General features: G+C 42.5%; 7 protein-coding genes across 10 annotated transcripts; 1 reads left to right on the forward strand and 6 right to left on the reverse strand.

Annotated features, from left to right (window-relative positions):
* Positions 1-960: 960 nt before the first annotated feature.
* LOC129596311 (secretory-abundant heat soluble protein 1-like) lies at positions 961-3,074 on the reverse strand. The gene is made up of 4 exons (XM_055493553.1): positions 2,215-3,074; positions 1,892-2,035; positions 1,546-1,715; positions 961-1,288 (listed from the first exon to the last, which is right to left on the reverse strand). Exons 1-4 carry the CDS (start codon positions 2,243-2,245, stop codon positions 1,106-1,108), a joined length of 528 nt encoding a protein of 175 aa, XP_055349528.1. The 5' UTR covers positions 2,246-3,074; the 3' UTR covers positions 961-1,105.
* Positions 3,075-5,278: 2,204 nt separating this feature from the next.
* LOC129591982 (secretory-abundant heat soluble protein 1-like) lies at positions 5,279-7,048 on the reverse strand. The gene is made up of 4 exons (XM_055487900.1): positions 6,888-7,048; positions 6,525-6,674; positions 5,986-6,149; positions 5,279-5,735 (listed from the first exon to the last, which is right to left on the reverse strand). Exons 1-4 carry the CDS (start codon positions 6,913-6,915, stop codon positions 5,544-5,546), a joined length of 534 nt encoding a protein of 177 aa, XP_055343875.1. The 5' UTR covers positions 6,916-7,048; the 3' UTR covers positions 5,279-5,543.
* A 657-nt stretch (positions 7,049-7,705) lies between these two features.
* Positions 7,706-12,024, forward strand: LOC129593045 (protein artichoke-like). The gene is made up of 4 exons (XM_055489229.1): positions 7,706-7,801; positions 8,240-9,710; positions 10,113-10,540; positions 10,695-12,024. Exons 1-4 carry the CDS (start codon positions 7,706-7,708, stop codon positions 11,829-11,831), a joined length of 3,132 nt encoding a protein of 1,043 aa, XP_055345204.1. The 3' UTR covers positions 11,832-12,024.
* Positions 12,025-12,312: 288 nt separating this feature from the next.
* LOC129596222 (secretory-abundant heat soluble protein 1-like) lies at positions 12,313-13,875 on the reverse strand. The gene is made up of 4 exons (XM_055493451.1): positions 13,713-13,875; positions 13,359-13,511; positions 12,900-13,063; positions 12,313-12,739 (listed from the first exon to the last, which is right to left on the reverse strand). The coding sequence occupies exons 1-4, from the start codon at positions 13,801-13,803 to the stop codon at positions 12,548-12,550; spliced, it is 600 nt and encodes a 199-aa protein (XP_055349426.1). The 5' UTR covers positions 13,804-13,875; the 3' UTR covers positions 12,313-12,547.
* A 4,416-nt stretch (positions 13,876-18,291) lies between these two features.
* LOC129597516 (alpha-2B adrenergic receptor-like) lies at positions 18,292-19,805 on the reverse strand. The gene has a single exon (XM_055495099.1). It carries the CDS (start codon positions 19,526-19,528, stop codon positions 18,509-18,511), a length of 1,020 nt encoding a protein of 339 aa, XP_055351074.1. The 5' UTR covers positions 19,529-19,805; the 3' UTR covers positions 18,292-18,508.
* Positions 19,806-22,452: 2,647 nt separating this feature from the next.
* Positions 22,453-23,256, reverse strand: LOC129592321 (uncharacterized). Its single transcript, XM_055488336.1, has one exon. The coding sequence runs from the start codon at positions 23,166-23,168 to the stop codon at positions 22,791-22,793; it is 378 nt and encodes a 125-aa protein (XP_055344311.1). The 5' UTR covers positions 23,169-23,256; the 3' UTR covers positions 22,453-22,790.
* An 888-nt stretch (positions 23,257-24,144) lies between these two features.
* On the reverse strand, positions 24,145-27,463 carry LOC129592297 (uncharacterized). Of its 4 annotated transcripts, none has more exons than XM_055488319.1 (5): positions 27,060-27,463; positions 26,439-26,913; positions 25,472-25,543; positions 25,207-25,387; positions 24,145-24,706 (listed from the first exon to the last, which is right to left on the reverse strand). In XM_055488319.1, exons 2-5 carry the CDS (start codon positions 26,901-26,903, stop codon positions 24,588-24,590), a joined length of 837 nt encoding a protein of 278 aa, XP_055344294.1. In that variant the 5' UTR covers positions 26,904-26,913; positions 27,060-27,463; the 3' UTR covers positions 24,145-24,587. The 4 variants fall into 4 exon arrangements, with proteins under 4 accessions (XP_055344294.1, XP_055344286.1, XP_055344302.1 ...); XM_055488311.1 differs by having other exon boundaries at positions 27,022-27,463; XM_055488327.1 differs by having other exon boundaries at positions 24,145-24,703; positions 27,195-27,462.
* Between the last annotated feature and the right edge of the window lie 389 nt (positions 27,464-27,852).

A 27,852-nucleotide genomic window follows, 5' to 3' on the forward strand; every position in this document is an offset into this window, starting at 1 on the left:
AAGTTTTCGAGTGAAAAATTTACGCAGCCCTAGCTACGCAACGACTAAATTTGAGGAAAATTGTAAATAATTTAAATCTTTACTTTAATCAAATTATGTACATTGGCGAGCTTCGCTCAATAAAAACTTTTTTTCTCAAATTATTGTGCTTGGGAATTTACAACGTAAGATAACTTGAGTAAGTTTGTCTGTAGCATCGTGTGTAGTGTCTAGTAAAAAATGTTTGTATCGTCTTTTCCTAACCTTGGACTGAAATATGCGTACTCTAGCTGTGGAAGTTGGAAATATTATAGGCCGGCTGGAATAGCGTTACGCCGTACGCGTAGTTTTTATCAGGCGGTCCCATCGAACGAGAAGCTTATTTTGAACTTCCGGGATAGCTAATGTATATCCACAGCTATCACTGAAATACGGATGAGAAAACATTTCCTGACTTCCAAAGTTTCATCGGATTACGCACGAGTCCTCCTTGTACAAGCATAGACAGCGAGCAAATAACATTGCTAATATAGCGGATAATTACTCCAACCTGCTTCTCGTATATGGAACTGCATTATGCCCAAAAAAAAAGAACCATTAAGAACAAATAGGCCTTCAGCATTAAAATTGACAAACTGTGCCGTCTGTGCGCTTAATTTAATTACATTAAAACTCATATATGCTGAATGCCTAACTAAAAGACGATGAATATACAAACTGTACAAACCCAGCTACGTGTTACTTTTTTACAATTTTAGTTAGCGTAAGTGATATGCGAAATGGGTTTACTACGTTCACACACTTTTTAATTGCTAGAATTTGTGTTCAAATGGAGAATTATTGTTTTGAATTGTGTATTGTTCGTTTTTCCTCCTCTTCTGTTTTTGAACGCAAAAAAATGTCGGCCGGAAAATGAAAAAGAATAAAAAATATTTATATTTATAAATACATTTGCAGTTGTTACAGCACGGCAAAAACGTGTAACGAGGACTACCGCAGATTATTGTTTCACTGGCTGCTTGTGCAGTTGGTACATGTACATACAGTACAATCATACAAGTAACAAAAAATAATATGAATTAACAACTGCAAATATGCAGATTTGTCTTGCCCAGCTGTTGTACAATTAAGGAGATTTCACTGGACTTGGCGATGTTCTCCGGAACCACCGCTTGGCTTCCCATGTGCCTCTTGTAAATGTTTTCACCAGTTCATCGCCCACCACATGATACTTGTCATGAAATTTGCTATTTTTCTTTGGTACATTCACTGTAGCGTGTAAATCACCATTTTCCTCGGTATATGTAAACTGCAACGAAACACAGCATTTATAATTATGTATACTAAAATATACATACAGATAGCTCATTATTCCATTTGCAAATTAATTAAACCGATAACCAACAGATCTGTAAACTTCTCAGTCCTTGCGGGATTAATTATGCTTCTGATGGGATACTTCTGATGATATATATTTCAACGAATCCCTGCATAAGAATTCGAAAGCGGCTATGGTTCTGCTGCCTTAGTGAGGATAAAAGAACTACAAGATTAATTTGTGTATACCCGATATTCTGTGCCGTTAACATTGAGTGTTGCTTCTTGTCCCAACGTAAACTGGAATACGGCTTGAAAATTCCGCTCGGGAACAGCCACCGCATGATGAAACTGGCCACCTTCCTTCCACAGATGCCGGTACACTCTCACATTGCCGCCTTCGATATAGTGCGGAGCATCTAGCGTAACCATGCGGAATTCATAATTAATTCATTACACAAGGCCCGGCTTGCGCGTGGATAAAAAACAACGTACTTATAATTATCGCTAGGGCTGTGCAAGTACATGTATAAGAAAAAAATAAAACAAAATCGACAGCAGCCATTACACCTACGTACATATCTGTAGTACATACTCAGGTCCTTCAACTGGTCGTCGCTGGTGGTAAATCGTCCATCCACTGATTCCCAGCTGCCAATCCACAAATGATCAGGATCCGGTTGGATGGCCTTGGGAATAGTCTGTCCTTCAATATGGGCACAACAGCACACTGTTAACCCTGTACAAAAAAAACCAATTTACTAGGTTAATTCTGAATTTCTCAGTTACAGACGCGTCTGCAAAATCTGTTGCAAGGAGATAAATGCGCTGAAAGGGACGTAAACATGAATTGCATAAAATGCCACTGGCGACCGGAAGACATTATGTGAAGTACCAAGAAAACACAGCCAACGTTACCTATGAGAATAGCCTTTCTCGCAGAGGACATCTTGTGGAAAGTTCTTTAAGGGATCTGGTGTCAGTAACTAAGAATTTTTCCACTCCGCAACATGGGAAACTGGGAATACTTACCGGGTCGTTAGTGGTGATGCGTATCAGTATCAGCCGTGTGAATCGCTAGGAGTATTGCATAAGAATGTTCAATTAATGCCGAACGACTCGCAGGAAAAGCTTAGCACGACATTTTATCAGGTCGATCTATTTAGCTACCATGCAATCTTCAAAGTCGGCAGCTTGACTTCCGTATATTGGTCTCATAGCCAGTAACAAGTTTAATTGCAACGAAATTATTAACAAGCTTTTATTCATAAGCTTATAAAGTAAGTAAACAAACACCAAAATTTACTATTTTGAACGAGACTATTGCGAATTTTACTGTTGACGAATTTTACTATTGCTGCGGGGTGTGGAATAAAAGAGTATACGTACCTGTATAAAATTAATTACAGTATCATATTATGATTGTACGTTGCAACTCATGCTACATAGTTGTGCATTAAGCGCTCTAAGCCAGAATCCCAGATAACGTTGTGTTATCACAATACGTATCCTACAGAAAATAACTTTTTCTGGGTTCAAAGCGAAATGGGCGGACGGCTACCAGTCCGCAATAGCGCACCAGAAGCAATTAAAGGCCATTGCTATCATCAAAGAACTGGGAAAGAGATTACGGCTTCATTCCGGAGAAGCCCGCTCACATGAATTTCTTCGACAGCGGCTGTCTTTAGAGATACAGCGTGGTAATGCGGTTTCTGTCATGGGCACTGTGGAGAAATGTGAAATGTTTAATGACCTTTGGTTCTCCTAAATTCGTTTAAACACATGTATAGTAATGGTTTGAATTAAAGATGGCAAAGACATTCCGCCACCAACAGGCTTCTGTTATGGCCGGTTCACAGAGTCCATACTGTCATTGGCAGCGTGTCCATTGTTTTCTAAGTGACTGTGATCATCGTGTCTTGGCGGTGACTCCGTTCTCCTGAACCACCGTCTAGCCTGTAGTGTCGTCCGGGTATACGTCTTCAGCAGCTCGTCTCCATGTACTTCAAAAACATCCGTGAATGTAATGTTGCGGTTAGGGACTTGTAAGGCTCCATGGAGGATCTTGTCGTTTTCGTTGTAGACGTACTGCATACACACGGCAATATTAAACTCCGACACTTATTATGTGCAGCGAAACAAAAAATTAGTAGCATCAATGCCTAACTCGAGCTTCACAACCAAGTTAAGAGTTTAACCTTTCTTTCGCCAATTACGAACTAATTTTGCATGATTACCTGATAAGTAATACCGTCAATGGTTACCGTTCCTGGTTGTCCTAATGCAAATCTGAACACCTCTCGCACGTTATCATCAGGAACAAGTAGACCGCTGCAGAAATACTCCTCTTCTTTCCAAAATTCCCGGTAGGTTTTTACATTGCTCCCAGCATCGGTAATGCGCGGGTCGGTCACTGTAATATGCATCTAGTAAGGTTTGTGAGACCGTTTTAACTTACCTTTGCGTCGCCATGTACGATGTGCAATAATTACAGTCAATACACAATATTAATTAATGATTTACTTGTACACATACAACAATATTACATCGCCAGTGCATCGCCCAGATAATACAATGTCATATAAAATTAAGAAAACGTACGCACACAACATAAAATTATTGTGTTATTGAAAATATTTTCCAAATTTTCGGGTGTTTACTGTTGACGTTAGGATTGGTGTCGATATTCTGGTACCGCCCATCGATGGATTCCCAGCTGCCGATCCATGGATGGTTCGGATCTAACTGAGGCTCTCTCGGGTACTGACACTCGGTTCCCAACACACACGATACTCCTGGAACATTTGGCAGTTTACGGATTATGGGGTCTAATTTCAATGCATTTTTATCAGGTTTTGGGTACCTTTCACCGCTTTTTAAGGAAAAATATCGCAGAAAAAAAAAACTTAAGCGTGGCATTTCTTAGTTTGCATTCGTGTACATTACGTATTTTGAAATACAATGTATTAACGGTCAGTTTTTCCAGACATAGATTTGAAGGATTCTCCAAACCAATACAAGCTGAAAATCATATTGGCACGGAAAATTACCTAAGGCGGAACAAAGAATGACAATAATCATCATCTAACAAATGGTAAAAAAATTAGCCAAAAAACTGGACCGTAAAGTAAAGGAAACTAAAAAAAATTACTTGAAATAGCTGTATTCTAAGTTCTTAATTGTGGAAAGCACCAAGGAAGTTATTTCGGCTGGCGTTTCTGCAGTTACTTAATGACAGAACCGTTAACTTGGCTTTCCTATCAGATACAGACGACTTTTCCTTTGCGGTTTCACTTACTAATAATCCCTAGATCTTTTACCATAATACGAGTATATACCTAATCTCCTATCGTATTACTGCTGGCAGCGCCGTTCAAGTAAGCATGACCAACATTAGATTATGGGAGATCATAGTTGTACCACGCAAAACGGTAGCATCCAACAGGATTACAATTAAAACCAAATTTGGAGCTATCGCATGTAGGCGAGCGATTAAGGCGTTGCACAATTCGCAAAACTCATTTGTTTTGCAATATTTCAGTAAAATTTTAACGGTATCGTCGTAATACAGTAGAAACCACAACTTTATTAAAAAGCTTTACACCACGTCAGGAAGATCAAAGCAAAATCTTAGTTAGTTCCATTACTTATTTTTGGCAAGTTGTGAAATTATTCCAGCACGATGCAGTAAAACGAAAACCTTTATGAAGGCGTCTACATTATAGCACTGCGCATTTAAGAAAGGTCAAGGTCATCCGCTTGCGGTAGATGCCTTAATGGCTGAGCGTTACAGCATCAAAGTCCACTTCATAGGCATTGGTAAATCGATAATGACTGTGCAAATTACTTTTCAAGTGTACCAGTACATTAATTACAGTAAACTCTCCTGACCAGACCGACAGGCATATCAAGCAACAAGATCGTAACCGTAATACATCAAGATCGTGTTTGTTGACTTTTCGCTAAATAACAGATACGAGAGCCGGCATGTAATATGTATTCAACTTAAGAGTCTTATAAAAAGCATCAAATCTTACAAAAAGCATCAAATCTCACAAGCATTGCTGCGCATGTATTCATTACGTGTACCGACAAAAAGACATGCGTGAATTATTCAAATCGTTGTAAAGAATCAGCAGCATGTTTGCGTGAAATGCTTTGACGTAATATTGTACAGAGAAACAAACACAGCAACTATAATTACACCATCTAATTATGTTCAGTATGTTGTACCAAAGGCCACAAATTTATGCGCTGGCTGCCGTGGTAGCCTGGTCGTGGCTTTTGCGCTTGTACCACCGTTTGGCCTGCACATCGCCGACTTTGTACGTCTTGACCAGCTCATCGCCCTCCACATGGTATAAGTCGGTGATGACCTTATTATGTGTCAGCAAGTTAATTTCCGCATGGAGATCTTTGCCCTCTTCGGTATATTTGTACTGTGCAAAAGAAACCCGTATTAATTAAATATGCGATGACTCTGAAGGCTCTTGTAATTACATTATATTGGCCGCACTGTTATTCAAATAGCCAACTATTATGAAAATTATTAAAATTATTATGAAGATTATTATCGTAAAATTATAAAGGTTGTGAAATTTTCATAATTATAAAAATTATTCTAAGACAAATTGCCTTTTATTTCTCGCTGACCTTATGGACACATCGGTTCACATACAAACTGCTTACCTTGAAATTCGTGTTGTTGAAGCTGCCGGTGCCCTCCTCGCCCAGTTTAAACTCAACGTCCAATTTGTAGTTCTTTTCCGGAACTTTGATACGATGATGATAGTGATCACCTTCTTTCCACAGTTTATGCCAGACTTTGTGCTCGGCCGTGTAATGGGCAAAACCTAAACATAATTCAGACATGGAAAATTCTTAGTTTATTTAAAGAACTCAATTTTTACAGTAAAGTATTGGAGATGTAGTAATTTTCACTAAATTCAGAAACCATTGTTTCCTAAACCCGCAGTACAATACACCAGGAAGTTCACTGTGAGCAGATACTTGTACATACACACCTCAAATTCTCAGAGAAAAATCGTTTGATGCAAATTACAAAAAAAAACCAGAAGTAGAAGTATGTAACAATTTACACCGCAAACGCATTGTGCATACTGCCACAATAGTGTTTTTGTCCTTGCAGTATGTGCGTTTATTAATTATGAGATGCCGTTACTGGTGAATTTCATTGTGCTACAGTACGGTATATGCAAAAAACTTACCTAAGGCGTTAATAAAGTTAGCAAAGTTTTCCTGGCGTCCATCGATGGATTCCCATTTGCCAATCCACGGATGGTCGGCATCGGCAGCAATCTCATTTTGCTCCTTATGTTCGCCTTCAGCGGGTCGGCCCGACACCGCTGCCACCAGTGCTGCCAACCAATACAACGGTTAAAATGATTAAAATTTAATTTGAACTTTATAGTAATATTTTACGGCGCAAATTGATTGAGATTTAACCACCGCAAACGAAATATTAACTAATATAATTCTGGATGGAATAATTTGACGGAAATCGTACTAAGCATGACAAATTTGCAAATAATAATAATGTTAAAATGCATACTAAATAAATTGCGACATACCGATCAGAAGGAAGGCTTTAAAGGTCATTTCCACAAAGACTGTTTAATATTTTGAAACAAATTAATTCTACGATCCGCAGCATTGCGGATGGGTTTTATACTGCGGAAGAAAGATGGCTGTTGCGTGATAAAATTCTCAACAACAAACAGTGCTGGGAATGGTGTTACGTGCACGTTGCAGCATATCTGTCGCTATGTGTATACAGTTCGGACTACGGATGACAGGGACTTATCGGTAGCTCTGCCATTATCAAAAGCAGATCAAGAAAAACAAAGTCGCTACCACGATGAACATTGCCGACAGTATTCGTTTGGTTATCGTGTATAGACTTTGGCAATGCTAAGATAATTTTTAATTTAAATTTAAAATTACAGTTTTATTACGAAGTATCTTTAACAAATTAATGCTTGAACTAGTGTAGTGACCTTCGATCGTGAGGGTTCTACTCGTGCGACGATAAACTGTTTTCATTGTCACCGGCAAGGTTTTTTCGAAAAGTGGCTGGTGAAAGAAAGTGCGGTAATATTAGGGATACTTGACCAGGTCGCGCTAAATGAATGAGCGTATATGATATATGGTATATTTGTATATGGTACTCGTATATTTAAAACGGTCTTCTACGGAAACTTTTGAGAAACGCTAGAATCAGAATGGTATCTGCATAAGGCTGTACGAGTACTCGAGTACCGGTTAGCAGAGTAAAAAATTACTCGAATACCAGTTTCCTAACGCTTTTATAAGCATATGTGGTTGTTATTATTCGGTTACTCCTGGCATACTGCGGCAATACGAGTACTGTAACTAATTGATGTGAACGATGAATAATAATTATTTCCAGCCGATTATCTTAATTATTACCAGCCGATTCTCGTTGCGCCTGAAATCAGCCTTGGGCTTCGTGGGTGCAGGACCGGTGTGCACGCTGTAGGGCTATCGCCTGCCACCGTTTACTAGTTAGGCCAAATTCGTTTTCGCTAGCTCCTCATGTGTATCAGAAGTTATGATCCTGATAACGTTAGCGTTGCAAAAGTTAATTAATTAAGTTTCCAGTCCGTTTCCTTAAGTCCTTGGGGTTATAGTGGCTTCTTCTCTCTTCCTCATAACTCTTTGAATTATAGTGGACTTCGATTAATGTCCGCTGCACAGCGGTTACGGAATGCTTCATAAAAAGAATTAAAGCGGTACAGTGTACCAGTCTGTTGTTACACGACCAAGGCGTGCCGGCAGTTAGGTTTAAGGCCACTTGGCGGCATTCTTTCTCTTGGAACATGATTGCATTTCAAATGCAGCTACCGAGAAAACTTTTACATTTGTGGATAGTGGTGTGTTGTTGTGTAAGTGGGTGTTTTAGCGAGATCCCCAGCCTACCACGCTGCCCCCACTGGACCTGGACGCCTTGAAACCATGCATTTGCGACAACCCAAGCGTGCGCGATTTGCGCATTTCCTGTCCCGGCGTCAACCTGCCACAACTAGCCAGACGCCTGCAGTTGCTGCAGGGCACCCGCATCGCCGTCTTCGAGGTGCGCGCCGGCGTCATCCCGGTGTGGGACGCCAACCTGGTCGGCAACATCACGCTGCTGGAGATGACGTTCGCTAACAGCCAACTGCGCAACGTCGGCACGCGCATCCTCGACACCTCCGCCGACCAGGTCATCCGTCTGGCCCTTCCCTTTAACCTCCTGGAGGAGGTTCCGTCCGCGGTGGGGACCTTCCCGGCACTGCGCGGCCTCGATTTGTCGTATAACCGCATAGCCAGCGTTCCCCGCGACCTCCTGCGGGTTCTGGTGTCCCTCCAAGATGTTAATTTAGCCGGCAACCTCCTGCCCAATGTCGACACCGGCGCCTTCGACGGTCTCTTCGCCCTGAGGGAGCTCAACCTGGGCGCAAACCTGCTGCAGCATATACCCGCCTTGGGCTTCGGCTACCAGCACGGCTTGCAGGTCCTCAACGTCAGCGGCAACAATATCAGCGCAGTTTCCGGCACAGATTTGCAGAATTTGACAAATCTCTACGTCCTGGACTTAAGCTTTAACCGCCTCGACAGCGTGGACAGTGGGGCGTTCCGCGCCAATCTGAAACTCATCTATTTATTCCTGGACCACAACCATCTGACCTCCCTTCCCGCCGGCCTCTTCCCCATGGGAATGGCCGTGCAGAATCTGACTTTATCGCACAACCGCCTCACCACTTTCCCGTCCGACACCTGCCAGGGTCTCTCCAACTTGGTCGGCCTCGTCGTCAGCCACAACGCCCTGACGGAGGTTCCGGCGCGGCTGGTCACCAACAGCTCCCGCATCGCCGCCATCGATTTCTCCTTCAACCCGGCACTGAACGTCATCCGCAGTCAGGCGCTGGACGGTCAAAAACACCTAAACAGTCTCTCCTTCAGTTTCTGCAACCTGACCACCATCGAGGCCGGCGGTCTGGGCGACCTGCAAGAAGTGACGGCGTTGCACCTGGACAACAACAATCTATCGCAAATAAAGGCCGCCAGTCTGGGCTTCTTGCCGTCCGTGCAGCATCTGCAGTTGAGTTACAACAACATCTTCCAGCTGAAGCTGATGGAGATCTCAGGGTTGCTGGGCCTGATGTCGCTCAACCTGTCTCATAATTTTATCAGGACGGTGTCACCAGACGAGATGCCAAAATTACCCATGTTGATGACGTTGGATCTCAGTTATAACGGCCTGGTGGAGGTCATGCCCGGCAGTTTCAAAGATTACTTAGCGCTGCAGCGATTGTACCTCCACAACAACCTTCTCGAGGCGGTCAACTCCTCCACTTTCGGCAGCATGTACAGCCTCCTTGAAGTGGATCTCAGTAAGGCGACCATTGTTTTTTATATCTCTTTAACTTTCCTGGTATTATTTTTATTATTAGTGACCAGTGTCTCCAGTGTGTGTGTGTGTTTATTTATTAGCGACCAGTATATGGCTGTTCTTCTTATAGAAGTGCAGTATATAAGAAGTCTTATATAAGTACTACTTTATTAATTTGGAAGCAGCCGTGAGATAGTCAGTTCATCTGCGCAGATTTACATTAATTAAAATTATTGAATTTTGGACATTAAAATAACATCCAAAATCGTTATTCGAACGGCGTACGTGCATTTAGAACGTGCGTTCCGAGTGACCGCCTTTTCTCCGACTACCGCTATACTTAATCGTTATCTCAAAAGGCGGGTTCGCCGCTGACCTTTTTTCATTTAATATTATTATACAGGTAAGAACAACATCACCAGTTTCCACCGGCTCACTGTTAGCAAACTGCGCAGTCTGCGCCGGCTCAATCTGGATAGCAACTTCATCAGCGAATTGTGCCAGGTGCCGGTCAGCCTGGCGGTCTTATCCGCCCGCAACAACTCCATCGCCACCATCCAGGCCGCTAGCTTCCCCGTGGTGAGTGTTCTGACGACGCTGGACCTGTCCTTCAACAACATCAGCGAACTGGAACCGGGCGCTTTCCGCCGACTGGTTATCATTGAAACGGTGAAATTGCGCGGCAACGCCCTGACGGCGGTGCCGAAGCGCGAGCTGCAGAACTACGTCATACTTCGGCAACTCGATTTGGGCCAGAACAGGATCGCCGGCGCCGATTACGACGCCTTCAGTGGACTGAAGCTGCGCATGCTATACCTGGACAACAACCAAGTACGTACATTATTCGTCGCACAGTCACTCATTTTAAATTACGTATATAACGTTGCTTTTAATTGTTAATATTTTTAAAAATAAATTTCATAATTTGTCAATATTTTGTTTAGTTAATTATTATTTTTCTAAATACTAACGCTGGTCGCTGTAGATTGTCCGCTTTAACGAAAGCGCACTGAACGGTCTGGCGGAGCTGTCGGAACTTCGTCTGGACGGCAATCGCCTGCCGGCGTTGGACTCGCAACTCCTGCGCGGCCTGCAATCGGTGACGTCGGTAAACCTAAGCGGCAACGCCTTGAGCGACGTCACCGGCGACGTGTTCAACGACCTGTACTCGGTGCGGCATATCTCCTTGGCCGACAACGCCCTGGGTACCCTCCCGCGGCGGCTTTTCGACCGTAACAACTTTCTGGAAAGCGTGGACCTCAGCGGCAACCGCCTGCGCGTGTTCCCCACCCACCTTGAGGAGGCGGTAAACCACCTGACCTCCCTCAACGTCTCCCGCAACTTCCTGCAGGAGATCCAGCGCATCCCCGCTCTTCCGTGGCTCACCGTCCTGGACTTATCGCGCAACGCCATCAAACAGTTAAACGTGCACGCCTTCTCCAAGATGCCGCGCCTGCAGCGCCTCCTACTGGACCGCAACCCTCTGGAGATCGTCGCCGATGCCGAACTGAACTCCGATCTGCAGCAACTCAGTCTGGACTACACGCTACTGCACGCGGTGCCCGTTTCCCTGTTGCTCTCTCTGGACCAAGACAACAGCACCCTTTCCTTCCGCAACGTCAGCATCGTCTGCGACTGTCGGGCGGTGGGCCTGCAGGAGTACCTCCGGCGTCGGCGGCAGTCACACAGCGACACCACGGCGCATCCCTTGGACGCGCTGTGTGCCGGGCCGGCCCCCGTCAACGCCACGCCAATCGTGGACGCCCCATTGGGGACCGAATGCGAGGCGTCGCGGCAGGCCATCGACAAGCTGCAGTACTCGAGGACGGTGTTAGATCTGCACGCGGTGCGAGCGGGTAGCGCGGTGATCCTCCAGTGGGACACGCTGGTGGCCGCCGACATCTTCAGCTTCGAGCTGAACGTGGAGTACGCCAACCGGTCGATGCACACGCCCATGACGCGGCTGCCATATTACATCAGCCAGTACACCGTGTCCGACCTGTCACCCTCCACCACTTACAACGCCTGCGTCCAGAGTTTTGACTCCCGGGGGCGGATGGTCGGCTCGCCTGCCTGCAGACTGGTGCAGCTCGGCACACCAGGCCGACCAACCTCTATCTAGCAAGATCGTAACCATATCAGATCACAACATATTTGTTGACCTTTTGCTAAATAAAAGGGCGAAGAATAATGCCAAGATTAATAGTTTTGCAAGGCTACGTTTTGTGAAATAATTTAACAATAATCGACGATAAAACAGTTACGCAAATATCTATGCAAATACAACGGGGAAACGCGATTTGTGTAATGGGTACGATCCCCGATCAGGACAGCATAGAGAAAATGTTTCTTTTGTAAACGCTGTGTTGTTCTGGTGCATAGTTTGTACTCGTACCATGATATTTATTAAAGGTTCTGAGACGTTACGCAACCGTGAATAGGTAAAACAGTTTGGGAGTAATTGGAGCATTTGAGCAACTGATTTTTTTGCTTGCACCTTTGGTGTATTATCATCGCTCAATAACGCATGCTAAACTGCCTGGACTTCTGAGTTCTGCCTGTCTAAATGTCATAAGAATAAGCTTCGTAAAGGTTTTCATGACTTCATCTCACCCGAAGTTTTTTCATAAACGTTTGCTCTGCCACCCGATGAACGGTGGCAACACTTCACAACAAACTGCATATTGTTAGTGAGTAACATATTGTTAGTAACATATTGTTAGTGAGTTTCAGTGAATCCACATCAGGTCTGTGTTAAATGCATTTACATAAATTGTACAGAAATACAACCACAGCAGCGAAAATTACAGCAATTCATCTTCTAAAAAAATCAAACACTTAGGCACTGGCGGCCGTGGTAGCCTGGTCATGGCTCTTGCGCCTGTACCATCGTTTGGCCTGCACATCGCCGGATTTGTACGTCTTGACCAGCTCATCACCATCCACGTGGTAGATGTCGTTGATGACCTTGTTATGTGTCAGCAAATTTACTTCCACATGGAGATCTTTGCCCTCTTCGGTATACTTGTACTGTGCAAAATAAAAAGTAACTCACTACACGTACAAGGGTAAACACGCAGTAACGATAGCATTTCACATTGTAATCAGACTATTATAAGCCATAAGGTATGCCTTCAACTGGTTCAACTGGTTGACCTTTAGGATATCACTTTCAGAACAGTCTTCTTACTTTGAAGTTGGTGTTGTTGAAGCTGCCGGTGCCCTCTTCGCCCAGTTTAAACTCAACATCTAGTTTGTAGTTCTTCTCTGGAACTTTGATGCGATGATGATAATGGTCGCCTTCTTTCCACAGTTTGTGCCAAACTTTGTGCTCAGCCGTGTAATGGGCAAAACCTAAACGTGAATGACAATGAGATTATGGAATTTTTATTTTATTCAAAGATCCTAAATATATTAGGGATTACGAAAATTTAACGATTAAATTTTATAAATTTTGCAACACAGGTATTCTTACCACTGTGTCTCAAAAAGGTTTCGTTAAATGCGAGTACAAAAGCAAATTACTATATACAAAATTAGCTTAACCGCAAAATTAAATTGTGAATTTTGGCTCTTGTGACACTGCTTTAACTGAATCTGATGACGAAGCGGACTGAAAATCAATGCGCCTTATGCAAAGCAGACTTACCTAGAGCATTAACGAAATTTGCAAAATTCTCCTGGCGGCCATCGATGGATTCCCATTTGCCAAGCCAAGGATGGTCGGCATCAACTGCAATCTCATTCTGCTCCTTGTGCTCGGCATCACTAGCCGGTCGGGCCGACACCGCTGCCACAAGTGCTACCAAAACAGTCCAACGGTTATAAACTGGCAGAATTTTAGTATAAGATTTAGAATAATTACTTTTCAGTCCGATGTAAATCCGAGAATTTACCACCGCAAGCAAAAATTAATAAAAACTATGCAACTGAATCAAAGCTGTTAGACAAAATTAAATAATTATTTATTAATCTAATTAATACAGTGTATATTGTGACATACCGATCAGAAGGAAGGCTTTAATGATCATTTTTGCGACTATTTTCCAAGATTTTTTAACAATTAAGGCAGCACTTTCAGCAAACTGCAGCATTATGTGGATTTTATACTGCGGAAGAGAGATGGCAGTTGCGTGATAAAATTCTCAACAACAAACAGCGCTGGGAATGGTGCTATGTGCACTTCCGCATGTGTGCCGTTATCTGTACACAGTTCGGACTACGGATGACAGAGACTTATCGGTAGCTCTGACAGTTATCAAATGCACATCAAGAAAAACAAACTCGCTACGACGGTGAAGATTGCCGGAACTATCCGTTTTCTCATCGCCTGGACTTTGGCCGTGTCAAGGTAACTATATCTGTAGCTATAGTTTTATAGCAAAGTGGTTTTAACAAATTATCCTGGAAACAGTGCATTGACCTTTGGCCGCGAGAGTTTTACGGATGTAACGATAAATTGTTTTCAATGCTGTCGGCAAGGTTGTGAAATATGCTGCAATTTGTTGATAAACAGTGCCTCGGAATTCCTCATTACGAATATGCAACCATAATATTAGGAGCTCTTATATGAACTGCATTGCTGCCTCTAAATGTTTTGCAGCTTATTTGAAAAAAATTGGAATATGTTGAAATCATTTTTGTGCATGCCTATTTATTATTGCAGCTTCGGTACTTACCAGCCTGCTGAGCACAGGCACTAATACTGGCTTGTTCGATTAATCTGCACATGCAAAGAATATTTTTCAGACTTTATTATGATAATACTACAACGCACAATATTCCCGACGCTCGTTATTGAGGTGCAGTACTACCCGTATAGTCGCTTAAGTGAAACACTATGTTAAGTGAATAGGCGATGGTCGTTTAAGTGAAACACCCGAAATATTTCATTCCACAAACCGATTTCCTTCTGGTTTTCTTCTTTACCCGATAGAGCTAGGCGTGCTCTTCACATAGTACTTGAAGTTATTTAAAAAACTTGAATCGTTTTCTTGCAATTGCGTCGGTAAAAAAACAGTGACGAAACGCTTAAGCCACGCCACCCGAGCCACTGCACTACGCCATGATAATTACAGTCACTACCTCACATGTGCGGCTGCGCTATTTAGTTCAGATTTGTTTGTTTCTAATGCGAGTTATTTCTTTATTTCTTAAAATTATGCTTTCTGGAGTGTGATACTGAATGATAAACAGTAATATGGATAAACGTTTAATATCAGCTTGTTCTGACGTGAAAGAAAAAGGGCTTTCGCTTTCGCTGTCCGAAAGAGCCAAGAAGAAAAAAAGCAGCACCAAAATCCAAACCAAAGAAGTCCCGTTAATCACCGCCCGCCGTCTTTCCCTGTTATGAATTTTTAGCCTGTGTTCACTAACCTGTGATTTTTTAATATTAACCTGCGATCCAACTAACCGGTGATTTGTTTTACTCGCAGAAGTTTTTTTGTTGCCGTTGATTCAGGATTTTATAAGTACAATAAAAATTTTATTGAATTAGCTGCTCTGGCGCAACACTGTCTTCGTATTTAAGTATTGTGTACATATGCAGTCTTCATAGGGGTGGCGCAGCCGCACGTGTGAGGCAGTGACTGTAATTATCATGGCGTAGTGCAGTGGCTCGGGTGGCGTGGCTTAAGCGTTTCGTCACTGTTTTTTTACCGACGCAATTGCAAGAAAACGATTCAAGTTTTTTAAATAATTTCAAGTACTATGTGAAGAGCACGCCTAGCTCTATCGGGTAAAGAAGAAAACCAGAAGGAAATCGGTTTGTGGAATGAAATATTTCGGGTGTTTCACTTAAACGACCATCGCCTATTCACTTAACATAGTGTTTCACTTAAGCGACTATACGGGTAGTAGTACGTACGTCTTGTTGTTAATTAATGGCGTATTTATTAGTTCATCTTCTGATTGGTCAACCATTCCACTGAACACAATAGCAATTATAGCAATCACGTGAATCGTCTAGATACATGAAGAAATAATTAATTACTTACGCATTTAAGGCAATTTAGAATTTAAATTATTCGAGCATTATCAAAAGCATATCAAAAAATGAAGTATATGAGAAAATAATTAATTGCGTATTTAAGTCAATTTAAAATTTAAATTGTTCGAGCTTACGGCCTACGATGTACAGTAACTATAACTGCGCTTATGTGTAAATTATTTGGACTTGTACGGAGTGCGTGCTCATGCGCACTCCAGCAGACAAAAGGGATTTGCTGTTCTCAGAGTTGTACATCCAACATACGCACTCCAGATAATACAGCTTATTATTTTGAGAAGACAAAAATTTCACGGGACTTATGTACAATACAGTAAACCAATAATTTGTCGTCATTCAGCAGTACAATGATGACGGCTTATTTGCGCACTGAATAACTGGTACATTTCAGTTCCCTATGGTACAACGCTGCGTTCTACAAATTAGGTCACATCAGCAAAAATTGCGTAATTCTGCAATATTTTCTTGTCATTATAATATTATAGTATGCTATTTCAAGAATACTGTACGTCTTACCGTTCTGGCAATCCAGCGCTGTCTTTCATAATACGAGTAAGTGCATCCAATCGTAGCAGCGCGCAGTCATAACTAGAATGCACCGCGATGATCAGACTTTAATAAGATACGATATTTTGCAAGTTGATGTTTCATTCCGATGTACCGATGTTGAATACTGATGAAATACATCACTAATAAAAGTTATAAAAATGCATATATTATGTATACACATTCCCTTCTTCCTGCTTATTGTTAGTTAATAATAGTATATGGCCTTTGGATTACCGTCAAATACTACTCTTCGGACAAACGTTCCCAGGAACAGCTTTTTCTCTTGGGATTACCGAATACGGACGCATTCGTGGCGTGACGAGTGCTTATGCTTTAATTTCGAGGCTATCAAATTCGCTGTAATTTGCTTAATGCAGATGCTTTTCAAAGTCATAAACTTGTGATGAAACATCTTGCGTTCTCAAAGCGAAGTTTGCATGCTCAAGTGTGTATCTGAATATAATGCAGATCCATTTGGATTATTAATTCCGCTTTATTTATGATAAAAGACACTTTTAAAACTTTGTTCTTAGTAATTTAGCTGAAGAAATACAGCGCTAGCGACAATTGTGCCGTCCATCGTTTTTAATTTCGAATTTTTCAATAAGTGACGAGGGTAGGTAGAACCACATTTTACTCGTACCGAACTTTGGCATTACGAACTACCGTATTATGAGCTCACAATGTAATAAGTATATAGAAGTTACGATAAATAAATCATGCGGACTCAGTTGTCTTCGAAATACGAATAATGCAAAATAAAAAGTATAAAAGTTGTCATATGCATGAATTGGTTGGATATGCGTTATGCATACAGTAAGACATGCAGAATTCGGTTAAGCGTAGCATTGGTTTACTCTTTATGACGCAGTAATAGAAAAATAGCTGTTTTTATAGCAATAATTTTGAATACAGCGTGATAAACGGACTGGAAGCAAACTGAAAACAAGAACAGAAATGTATCGTACTCGTACTTTCGCTTCATTAATTCATCTTATGCTTGAGCTTGCGCCACCAAAGGGCATAACTAATGTAAATAGAAAATCCAGGGCACGATTCCCAATTTCTCACTGTTTTCTCATTAGATACGCTAAATAAAGTGACAAAGATACGTGAAATGAAAAAAAAATGTGCTGTAAAGGCATTTTTCTATGTATATTGCGTAATTTTAGAATTGTGACCTTGACACAAAGCATTACAAAAGTATTTTGCCGAGACAGCTTGATACCAACTGACTTGTACGAATTTGACACAATGCCTGTCGCGTCAATTACGTGTTGTTAAAATATTTACCATGTTCTTCGTTCGGTTCACGCTGCAACTGTCTGTGTTCAGCGCACAAACGAGACAAGCTAAACCAAAAAAATCCATTACACCTTTAGTGTACTCATTGTTAAACTAAGTGCTCTTAACGGACAACACTCAGTCAGACGTCACGGCACCGGTGACAATGGCGTAATAGCGCAGTCGTTGAACATGACAAGTTGGACCACGCACAATCCGTCTGTCATTCTAAGCGCCCATTTCCAAAAATCAGCAAGGCCACCCCTTGAAATCACTCTGCCAGTCTGCCGCATAATGAGTGCAGCCTTCCGAACCGTTATTGGCGTTTTCAGTTAACGTTACGGGATCCGTGCTGAAGTTGCGGGACATACAGCATGAAAGACCCAGCCTTTCATCGTCTCCCCTCCTTTTTTACCGGCTCTTAATTGCCGCATGGCTGATTGGCAGGAGCTTTCTAATCTGTGTACATCTCGCAACAACGGTAACTTCCCAGCAGGTTGCTCCAGCCGTACTCCGCACCGGAAGCTATTAAGGCACGAGCCGCGGCGCGCATTTCTTGTTAAATTACCCTTTGTAAATTGTGCGTGACAAGGGATGACGGTGAAAAGTTTGGCCTTTAGTTTAGGGTTTTTTAAAACTGGAATATTGGATTAAACGTCGATTAACGAAGCTTTTTAATGCTTTCTACAAACGGACACGGTTATACAATCTCGAAAAGGTCGATGTACTTATACGAGTATATCATCAAACAGCCCAGTTTCAGTTATCGTAATAGAAAAACAACATCATCGATGCATAAGTTGCCATATATCGAATCACATGCAAAAACTATGTATTTAGTACAATTTTCCGCACAAAAACAAGATTTCGGCATGCCCATTTATTTAACTTGATATAAATATTTGCACGCTTTACGTTTTCGCGGAATTAATCGTATTCCGTGAACGTTAATACTTTAATCACTCCGAGCCGCCCGTTTTATTGGTAAGAAAGATCAGAGCAAACATGATGGGATCCACCACGGGCAGGAGATCAAACAAGAACAGACTGATCTGCGTCGACAACGTCCAAGTGCTGACGTCGATGAAGCCGCCTGCCGTATATATAACATTACACGGTGTCCAGCAGAGCATCACACCCGCCGTCAGGAACGTCAACAAAATAAACCCCTTATAATTCTCCGAACTCCGCCCGGTCTTCTTATCGGACGGCGCGGCGGTGGTGCCCACACTACTCGGCTGGGCAATGGCGTTAATACTGGTATTGGTCGGGGCTTTGCGCTGCTGCCGAATCCGGTTGCGCTGCTGGCGTTTCCACACCAAGAACGGATAGAACGCCAACATCAGCACATTGGGGATGTCGTAGATAATAATCTGGATGGTCAATAACCACTGACTGACTGCCGGTGCAGTACTCAACTGGCAATTATCCGGATAGTCCGGGGTGTTGTAGGCGTGCAGGACAATCCCGGGCACGCCCATCCCGTACGCTAGAATCCACACGACAATACAGGCGCCCAGGGCGAAGCTGCGGCTGTGATGGTGGGCATAGGTCAGCGGTGATTGCACCGCCCAGATGCGGTTCAGCGCGATCAGGAGGTGGGTGTTGGTAGTGACCCCGCCCGGCACATTGATAGCGTACTGGTATATGGCACACGCCGCATTCCCCAAAAACCACACCGGATAGATCTGGTTGGTGACGTCCAGCGGGATCTGGAAGATCAGCCAGATGATGTTGGCCGTGAGGAGATTGCCGAGGTAGATGTGGAAGGGCTGCTTTAACATACCGCGTTTAATAAAAATCCCTAAAACCAGGGAGTTGCCGATCAAACCCGAGATACAGATGATAACTTCCAGTGCCGGGAGGACGGTCCATCTGGCCACGATCGGGATGGGTATGGAAGAGTTTGATTGGTTTTGCGGCCCGGAGTCGTTACGCTGAACGGTGGTGTTTAACATTTCCGGAGGAATATACATCATCACAGTGATTTTTTTGCCGGGCAACTAATCTGTCCGAGCGCACATGGAACAAATTATGGAAGATAGATGGGTGAATGCACTAAAGACAGAGTGATGATGATGGTTTATTAACGGAATGATACACGCGGACTACGATGGAGAGCAGAATAAGACGCCGAATAGGCACTTGTCAGGCTTTATACGTGACGTGAACTGGCCGTGAACACGATGTATGCCGGCACACCTGATGACATTTCCTCATCGTTATACCGTGATATTGCCGTAATCAAGTTGCTAATCGATATGGCCGGCGATCGATGCCCATGATCGGGGGGGTACTGATTGGCCAGTCAATCGGGGATCCAGCTGGCTGTCGATTACCTGAAACACTCTCGACGCCGGTCTTCTATAGTCGATGCTACACTATCCTTTCTAATTCTTAGAAAAATTGGAAAGCTTCTGGTCAAGTGGAATAGCCGTTATTGCCTGATTACCGTTGACTGACATTCCAAATTATTCCTCCCCAAAAGGTATATCTGTATTCTAGAAATCACCTTTTTGAGCACTAATTGACCGTTAAGGTGCATACTTGGAAACCGTCTTGTCTAGTTTTGCGTCAGTCTGTAAGAAAATGCTATTGCAGCTATAAAAGGAGTTGGAATCCGTCGATACGCACTGTGATATCTGAGATGTAAAAATACACACAGTGCGCCGGTTCTCCAACTGTTAAGTCATCACAATAACCTATAAACGTGGTCAATATCCCTGCGTATATTGATTCCACAATGAAGTTATAATATATTGCGGAAGGCAAAACTAAACGACATCGAGCGGGAATTATGTTTGATAGAACGCGACGCGGTTAATTTTTGATCACGTTTTCAAAACGGCAACAGATTATTCCGCAAGGTTTCTGCTGAAATGCTTCATTAAATAAACGTGTACAACGTCAAAGGGAAATCCTGCTGTGGAGTATGCGTGGGTGTTACCGTTCCAGTATCTGTACTGCATGCTTTCGTCAGCGCTTCCGGCATTGCATAAGTCTTTCAAAACAGACAAACATAATTTCTAAAGCACAAGTTAAACGATGACTTGTATCCCCATGGTCGAGCTTGAATAATAATAGCAAAGGTCACCGTAGGAATCCAGGCAGAAATATAGGGAAAGCGTATTATGAGCAATAATAAAATTATTCAAGGCAGAAAAATTGTTTCTGAACTGCAGTTCTGGTTCAACAGTTACCAGAATAATAATAATGACCTACTCCGATAATTCCCATAACTCCGTTGCAGAGTTAAACTTCGAGGAAGTTATTACCAAACCAGGCCGAGTCGGTACGACGAAACACTAGCGCGGTGCGACTCCGTGCACTGTGACATATGACAACACGAGCTGGGAATATAAACAATACGAGGATGCCAAAACAACAACCGTCTGCTTTTATTTTTGACTTTTGAGTGACATAAAAAGCAGCTGGCGTGCGGAGAACAATGGTGCCGCCGCATGTACCTTGATTAAAAACGGGCTTGATGTTCCGGGATCTGTACATTGTGAAAGACCAGTAGTATGGTGGCATCCCTATGTTAGTACTAGTTATTTGTATCAGTGCGCATTATCCCAGTTTGGAATGAGACTATGGGAGTACGGGGGTTCCATTGAATTGGGACGGTTGCATGCAGACATGCCAATAAGGAAATCCTTCGGAGCCGTCCGCAGTTTGTTTATCTGTTCAACATCACCCAGCAGTAAACCGTTGGCTAATGGTTACTGGAAAATGTGGCTGGGTTGCTTAATACCGCACACGTCAATGTACAGTGAGCGGATCGGAATGCTAAAGTAGCATGTACGTTAAGTACTGTAGCAACTTCCGGCTGTAGCACTCGAAATTTATTCAGTAACTTATTTTCTACTTGCCGAAAGCTGTCTTACAATATTATAAGCACTACTTACGTACGTACATGAATTTAGCAGATGCAGCTAAATATTATTGTCGGTTATGTTTGTCAGCAGCAATATGCGAACTAAGCAAATGCCTGTAAAAAACAGCAATACCAACATCGCCAATGACGCTGTTGATGGGTGTGGTGTTATATTATGGGCATCGATTTGTAACTTATGTCTTGAAAAACTGGCCGCGGAGATCATTACAAATTTATTGTGCTATCTGGCCGTACTATGCTGGTAAAATCGCATAATCTGCCGTAGGTGCATGAACTATATCACAACTGTCCCAGTTTTGCTTACGTAAATTTTGGTTGTTTTTTGGGCCTTACAGCCCTTACTGTAGTGTACCGAAGAACGTCTTTGCTAATTAATATCCGCTTTGCTAATGCAAGGCGACGTGCGTAAAGCCTCCCGGGAAAGGGTGCATCACCCTCCTCGTTACCACACCCGTTTCCCCTTGCCTTCCGTAAATAAAGAAACTGCTACAAAGTGTCAAACATCATCATGTCACCGCCCACTGGATCACAAAACAACCGGAAGTAAAGGTACTGTTTTACTCAGTTGTGTTTATGCGACGCAATCACGTCACACTCGGCAAAATCGAAAATTCGTCACACTCGGCAATTTCGAAAATTTTCGAAACAACAGCTGGCATGCAGCAGTCGTTTCAGTTGCCCCTTTTTCTCAAATTATAAAAATCAATTCTTCCAATGATTGTCACATTGATAACGCAACGCGTAACGGAAACGCATTCGGCAAAGCCACAATTGGAAAAAACCATCCACTACACAATTCGGCAAAATCGGCTGAGTAAAAAATCAATCCCGATACAAACACTTCGTAATACTGAAAAGTGCGCGAAAAATTGTTTGAAAAAATGTACAAACACCGAAAGGTTAATTTTGATCGGTGGACGTTTATGTGCGTTTTTTTCTACTTCATCGCATCCAATTTACAAATGTGGTGTTCTTCCTTAGAAAATAAATAAGATCGCGCTAGCATCAGCAAAAACCTGCTTTAATCAAGAAGTGCTGCAACGCTTCGGTCCCACAGTGTCCGCAAAAAGCAAGAACATTTTTCTAGTGTGCTTCCATACATAGTCACAAAACAACATAAAGGCCACTCCAGTATACAAGTTTTTATAACCCATTATTTGCGTTATCAAGGTGACTAGAATTTTTTTAAAATTTCTCATAAATCATCACAATGCAGTAAATAACAGAATCAGTACAAGAATTCATTCATCAGGTTATTATTATTTTATGTACACCGGACATACAATATCCCTCACACCACCTCGATAAGCTTGTTGGTATGGTATGTACGGTTAATTCTTTCCTTAACACCACACATAATCCCATGACACTTTAATACGTCCAGCATCTAAACTAGCCAGTCGTCCGAAGGCAGCAGGCGACAAATCAATAGATCCACTGTTACAGCCCATACACTTGTCCACAATCTTGACCTTGACTTGATTGCCGTTGGAGTCGGCGCGGACATTGGCGCATTTGCCGCAGACCGGCGCGGTGTTCGGATTGGCCTGCCATCCATATTCCACGTGACTGACCGCGGCCACCAGTTCACCATTGTTGTTCCACCAGCCACACGCGCCCAAGCCGGTATTGTACCACGTAGCGTCCCCCCAGTAGGCCGAGGTCAAGGGTGACAACGCACACACCACTACAATAACAAGAACAGCACCCTGCAAAGACATTATTAATTATTTGAACAGGTAACCAAAAGCCGGTAAAATGTTAAGTACACCAATTTAATATAATTGTAATGCTAATGAGTATAATGGCAGAGCTTTCGTTAAATTCCTTTTATATACAACAACGCTGCTTTCGGTGGTAAACATCATCGTAAATTTGTTTGGCATTCGGGTCTTATTGTCTTGGGTGCAGCGATAAGTAACCTCGCATGCAATCACTTTTCCCAACAATCGCTCCATTCAAATTAGCGCCCAACCTGGAAATACGAAAGCACCATTGCTCTATTTTGATTTAGTACCACTGCACCATAACAATCGCTTTTGATAACAGATGGGAGACCGAGTACCTACAAAACACGGGTAACTTCCAAAAGTTTAGATAATGCGGTGTAGCTGCACTATGTTAATTATGTAGTACACCTCATGCAGATGCTTCGGTATAGTGTGTTTCTTGTGGGAATTATTCTTGCGCCGAAGTCCGAATTCACCTTTACTAATTGATTATTTCAAAATTGTGGAGGCACAAATTTACCACGTTTACAACGAAAGTGAAACCTATACAATAAATTACATGGAATTACAAATGGAATTAATTGAATTACATGGAATTGCAAATGCGTAAAACAAAATTCCATTTTTTTAGAACTAATATTTGCTAACAGTACGTATGCGGTATGAAATTCGTAACTTTGTACGTGGCACGTGCGCACATTTTCCTGCACGTACCTATGTTAAAAAAATTCGCAACTATAGATACTGTACCGTTCGCAAACGTTGGTATTCTGTATCTCGGGCCGTTATTGTGTCGGGTGTTTATTGTATACTCTGCTCGTATGGACTATTTTGTCTGCATAAACAAAAGTGGATGCATAAAAAGAGAAGACCATGCCGCAATGATAAAGAGTGAATAACGAAAATGCGCTGATCATGGGGCCACCACAGTACGGTAAAAGAATACTGCCGTGTGTCGCAGTTTTTTTCTTATTGACCACTTTAATTCATAATTCCTCCATCTTCAAATTTCAGCGAGACACAGACCGTAAACATCCACACACTACAGAGATCCCACCACAGTAATCACCGCAATATACTCTGGTATAAACCAAGATCCAAGTAAATCGGACAAAGTAACAAAAGAGCAACAATATTTTAAACTGCAATAATCAACTACCACACATTCCTGAGACGAGGAGAGGACTGCAGGTGGAATACAACAAAAGAAACTATATAAAAATACTGTATGTACATATATGATATAAAATGTTGAGATACTTGAAAGGAATAAGATCAATACTGAGATACAATACTAAGGAAATACCAACATCATAATGGCGACGTGCGGAAGCCAAGGAGGAAGGTGAGATACCCATCAAAGTAATACTAACGTAACACTGCATCCAACATGCATGACCACAATTTTCATCACTGACGGCCACCGAAATTCTCTCGCAAGTAGCTCCAACCGCCGCCGCCGACGTATCCGAGTCCCTCAAAGCTGCCCGCTTCATTAAACACCGTGCCGAATGTTCCCAGCCCTCCTGCTGAAGAAAACGGAAAATATTAGGCGTGTATTTATCCATGTACAGATATTACGTGTACAATACCAGCCTCATTTATCAGAAAATATTACCCACAACTACAAGCCCAAATTACGCACTACAAAATTTTCAGAAAATTTCAAAATACCGCAGATACTGAGAATTTGAAACGTTATTTCTTTTAGAAAATAATTATTCGGTAAAAACAACGCACGCACGTAAACTTGTCTCGTTTATCGGAAAACATGCCGAACCAGAAAATTATTATTATTTTAAATAAATTTGAAAATACTTGTTTATTTAAGAAAAACATTAATTCTGGTAAACGCAGGCAGGTAACCAGTCCGCTTAATCAGCAAAAAATACCAAAAACAATGACGCGCCAGAAAACTAATTAGAAACTTAGCTAAATTTGAAAAATTATTACGTTACAGAAGAAGCATTCATTTGGCAAATGCACAGGATGCACGACATTTTCTGCTAATAAGAAATTCGTTACGTACCGTTCGATGATAAGTCCGAACAGATGGAATAGCCCGAATCCGCACGCTCACGGCCAGCGTGAAAAGTGCCCTGCACTGACGATTCCACACCCAGAACGAACGGCACTCCCGAACGAATGCACTTGTGCTCCATTTCAGCTACCTGCGCCAACATTTGGCAAGTGGTAAGAAAGTTGGAACTCTGCAACAGACAGGACAGATAAGCGTAAAACATCAATAAAGATAAAGGCGTTTTATACAGATACAAGTAATCCACTGTACATACGCCGCCAGAGAAAAATCCATCCACTTCCGCACCGTTTCCGAGGAATCCCTGATCAAACCCGTCATCGCGATTCTACGACCAAATACCAATAATTAAACCAGCATAAAGAATTTCCAACAAGCTATGCTGCTAACCTGTAACTTGTAAGTATACCTACTCGCAGTATGCTGTGCACTACTCATTCAAAAAACGTAAAGGAAAATCGTATAAACATACTTGTATGTATAGGTTTATTATTTATAAAAGCTTACATTTTCTCTTATTCACATAGCCAACATAAGTGGATCGATTTAAAGCGCAGATTAAATGAAATAACTTTCTTAAAAGTCCAAAAATTTTCGCGCACAACCGGAGTTACTTTATGCATACTGCACAGCGTACAGATCAGCAGTACCAATTTCTCTATTCGAGTACGTATCTACGTCAAACTGCATAATTATTAAACAACAGTTCGCGTTTAATCTGAAGATCTCATCAGCACATTTCTTCCATGTGCGAATACAAGTAAACAATTCTGAATAATTTGGGATACCAATGTATGTTTTATTAGTTAATCTATTAGTTAGTTAATCAATACAGCACTATCAGTTAATCAATACGCAATTATACGGCGTTTTGAGCAAGAAATTATTGGCAGTTAAACTATGAAGAAAATTCAGAAAATGCACATCGGTAAACAAACAACGCTCCGGTTTTCATGCGCGATTATCTGGGTAAACGGCCATTTTAATGTATTATCAACACCAGGTTATCTTCAGACAAAAAATCCAAAAAACGTGGTAAAGATAATGGCCATCGGCTGAATAAATACGCCGATAAAAAAAGCCGTAATTTTCTTATGATGTTAAATGTTAATTATATTTACAGAAATACAGTATATTAGGAGAAAATTTATTAACATTAGATTAACAAAAATACAGCATCATGTCTGAACGTTGTATCGACTGCATAAAAGTACAGTACATACCTGCGAGAAGAAATCGACGGTCTTTCCAACGGTGGCATCCAGTTGGCGTCGGCGCTGCGCCAGGCATTCCGCACGGTTCACCACCCGAAAGGCCGCCTGCACACTGCCGTAGCGCTGCTCCGCCTGTCCCGCCCACTTCATCCACTCCTCGTCCAGCTGCGGCCACTTATCCCACGGGTGCTTAAAGTGGCATTTCTCCCCGAACTGGCAGATCTTGAAGTCCAGCACCGTCTTGCAGGGTTCGGTTTTGTAGCGCGGATTACGACGGCGCGGCTTCAGCTCGTTGGCCGTGTGCGCGTACTGGCAGTTGGCGTCCGTACATTGCTCGCCACTGTAGCACAGGGCCGTGTGGAAGAGTTTATTGCGCTGCTGGTAGCGGGGACGCGGGATGGCCCGCGTCTCCGTGTAGGTGGTCGGACGGATAAGCGGCGCGCCGGTGTAGTAGGCGCTGGAGAAGGACGCCATGCTGACGATTCTGTGAAGGAAAAAAGCAGAAATGGTAGAAAGTAGGTCAAGGTCGTCGCGCTGAAGAAATGTCAGCAAAATGGGAAATTCCCGACAACCGACGTTTATGCTGACATACGCGGGATTTTAAGATAGTCTCATGCGCCTAAATGTTACTTCAAGTTGGGAAAAAAAGGAATAAACGGGCAGCTGCTGTGGATAACATCAAATAACGCTGAGCAGCGATCGCAACGAGTCTGGCTGAAGTTAACGGCTCGGAACTGTGCACACGCGCTCGTTCTGTATCAGTACCTGTCTTGGCGCGTGTGGCTACGAGATTTCAAGAAAAAGTAATCAAAATTCCCAGGAAGAACCCAAACAACACGGGAAACGAAATAAACTTTGTAACGAAAAATACTAACAAAACGCAAACGGTCAACATTCAACAACGAAACACGTGGAGTGAGCGTTCCACGCCGTTAAACTCCGTCAACTTGGAAAATTTGCGGCGATCATTTTTGGCGTGACTGCCAAGAAGCAGTCCGGCTTCTTCATGGACCGGGCATAACAGTGAGTCACACCCGTTCAGCGGACGAGCGAAGGCTTTAGAAAAATCTTCGACGGTGCAACCTGGTACGGTGTACGGCGTACTTGGATCTTCCATCAAGTACTACGGACGTACGTAGTGCAGTACAAGTCTGTACTGATTGTTATCGGCTTCTTATCAAAGTATCAGCGATTGTACGTTCTCGTACGTACAAGCGGTACTGCCGTGGTAACGACCTTTGGTGCAGTATTACATCATCGGTTGTCGATTTATGCAACTGATAAGGGGCCTGGCTGTTTACAACTTTCAGCTGTTTAAAATTTCAAGCGATCACTTTCGAAACTGCAAGTTCAGTACGTACTGTGTTACTGTACGTATTACCAGACCGGGAACAACTAAAGATAAATAGATAATTAATCGTAA

Source organism: Paramacrobiotus metropolitanus, unplaced genomic scaffold, assembly GCF_019649055.1.
Source record: "Paramacrobiotus metropolitanus isolate TYO unplaced genomic scaffold, Prichtersi_v1.0 Parri_scaffold0000003, whole genome shotgun sequence".
Taxonomy (NCBI): domain Eukaryota; kingdom Metazoa; phylum Tardigrada; class Eutardigrada; order Parachela; family Macrobiotidae; genus Paramacrobiotus; species Paramacrobiotus metropolitanus.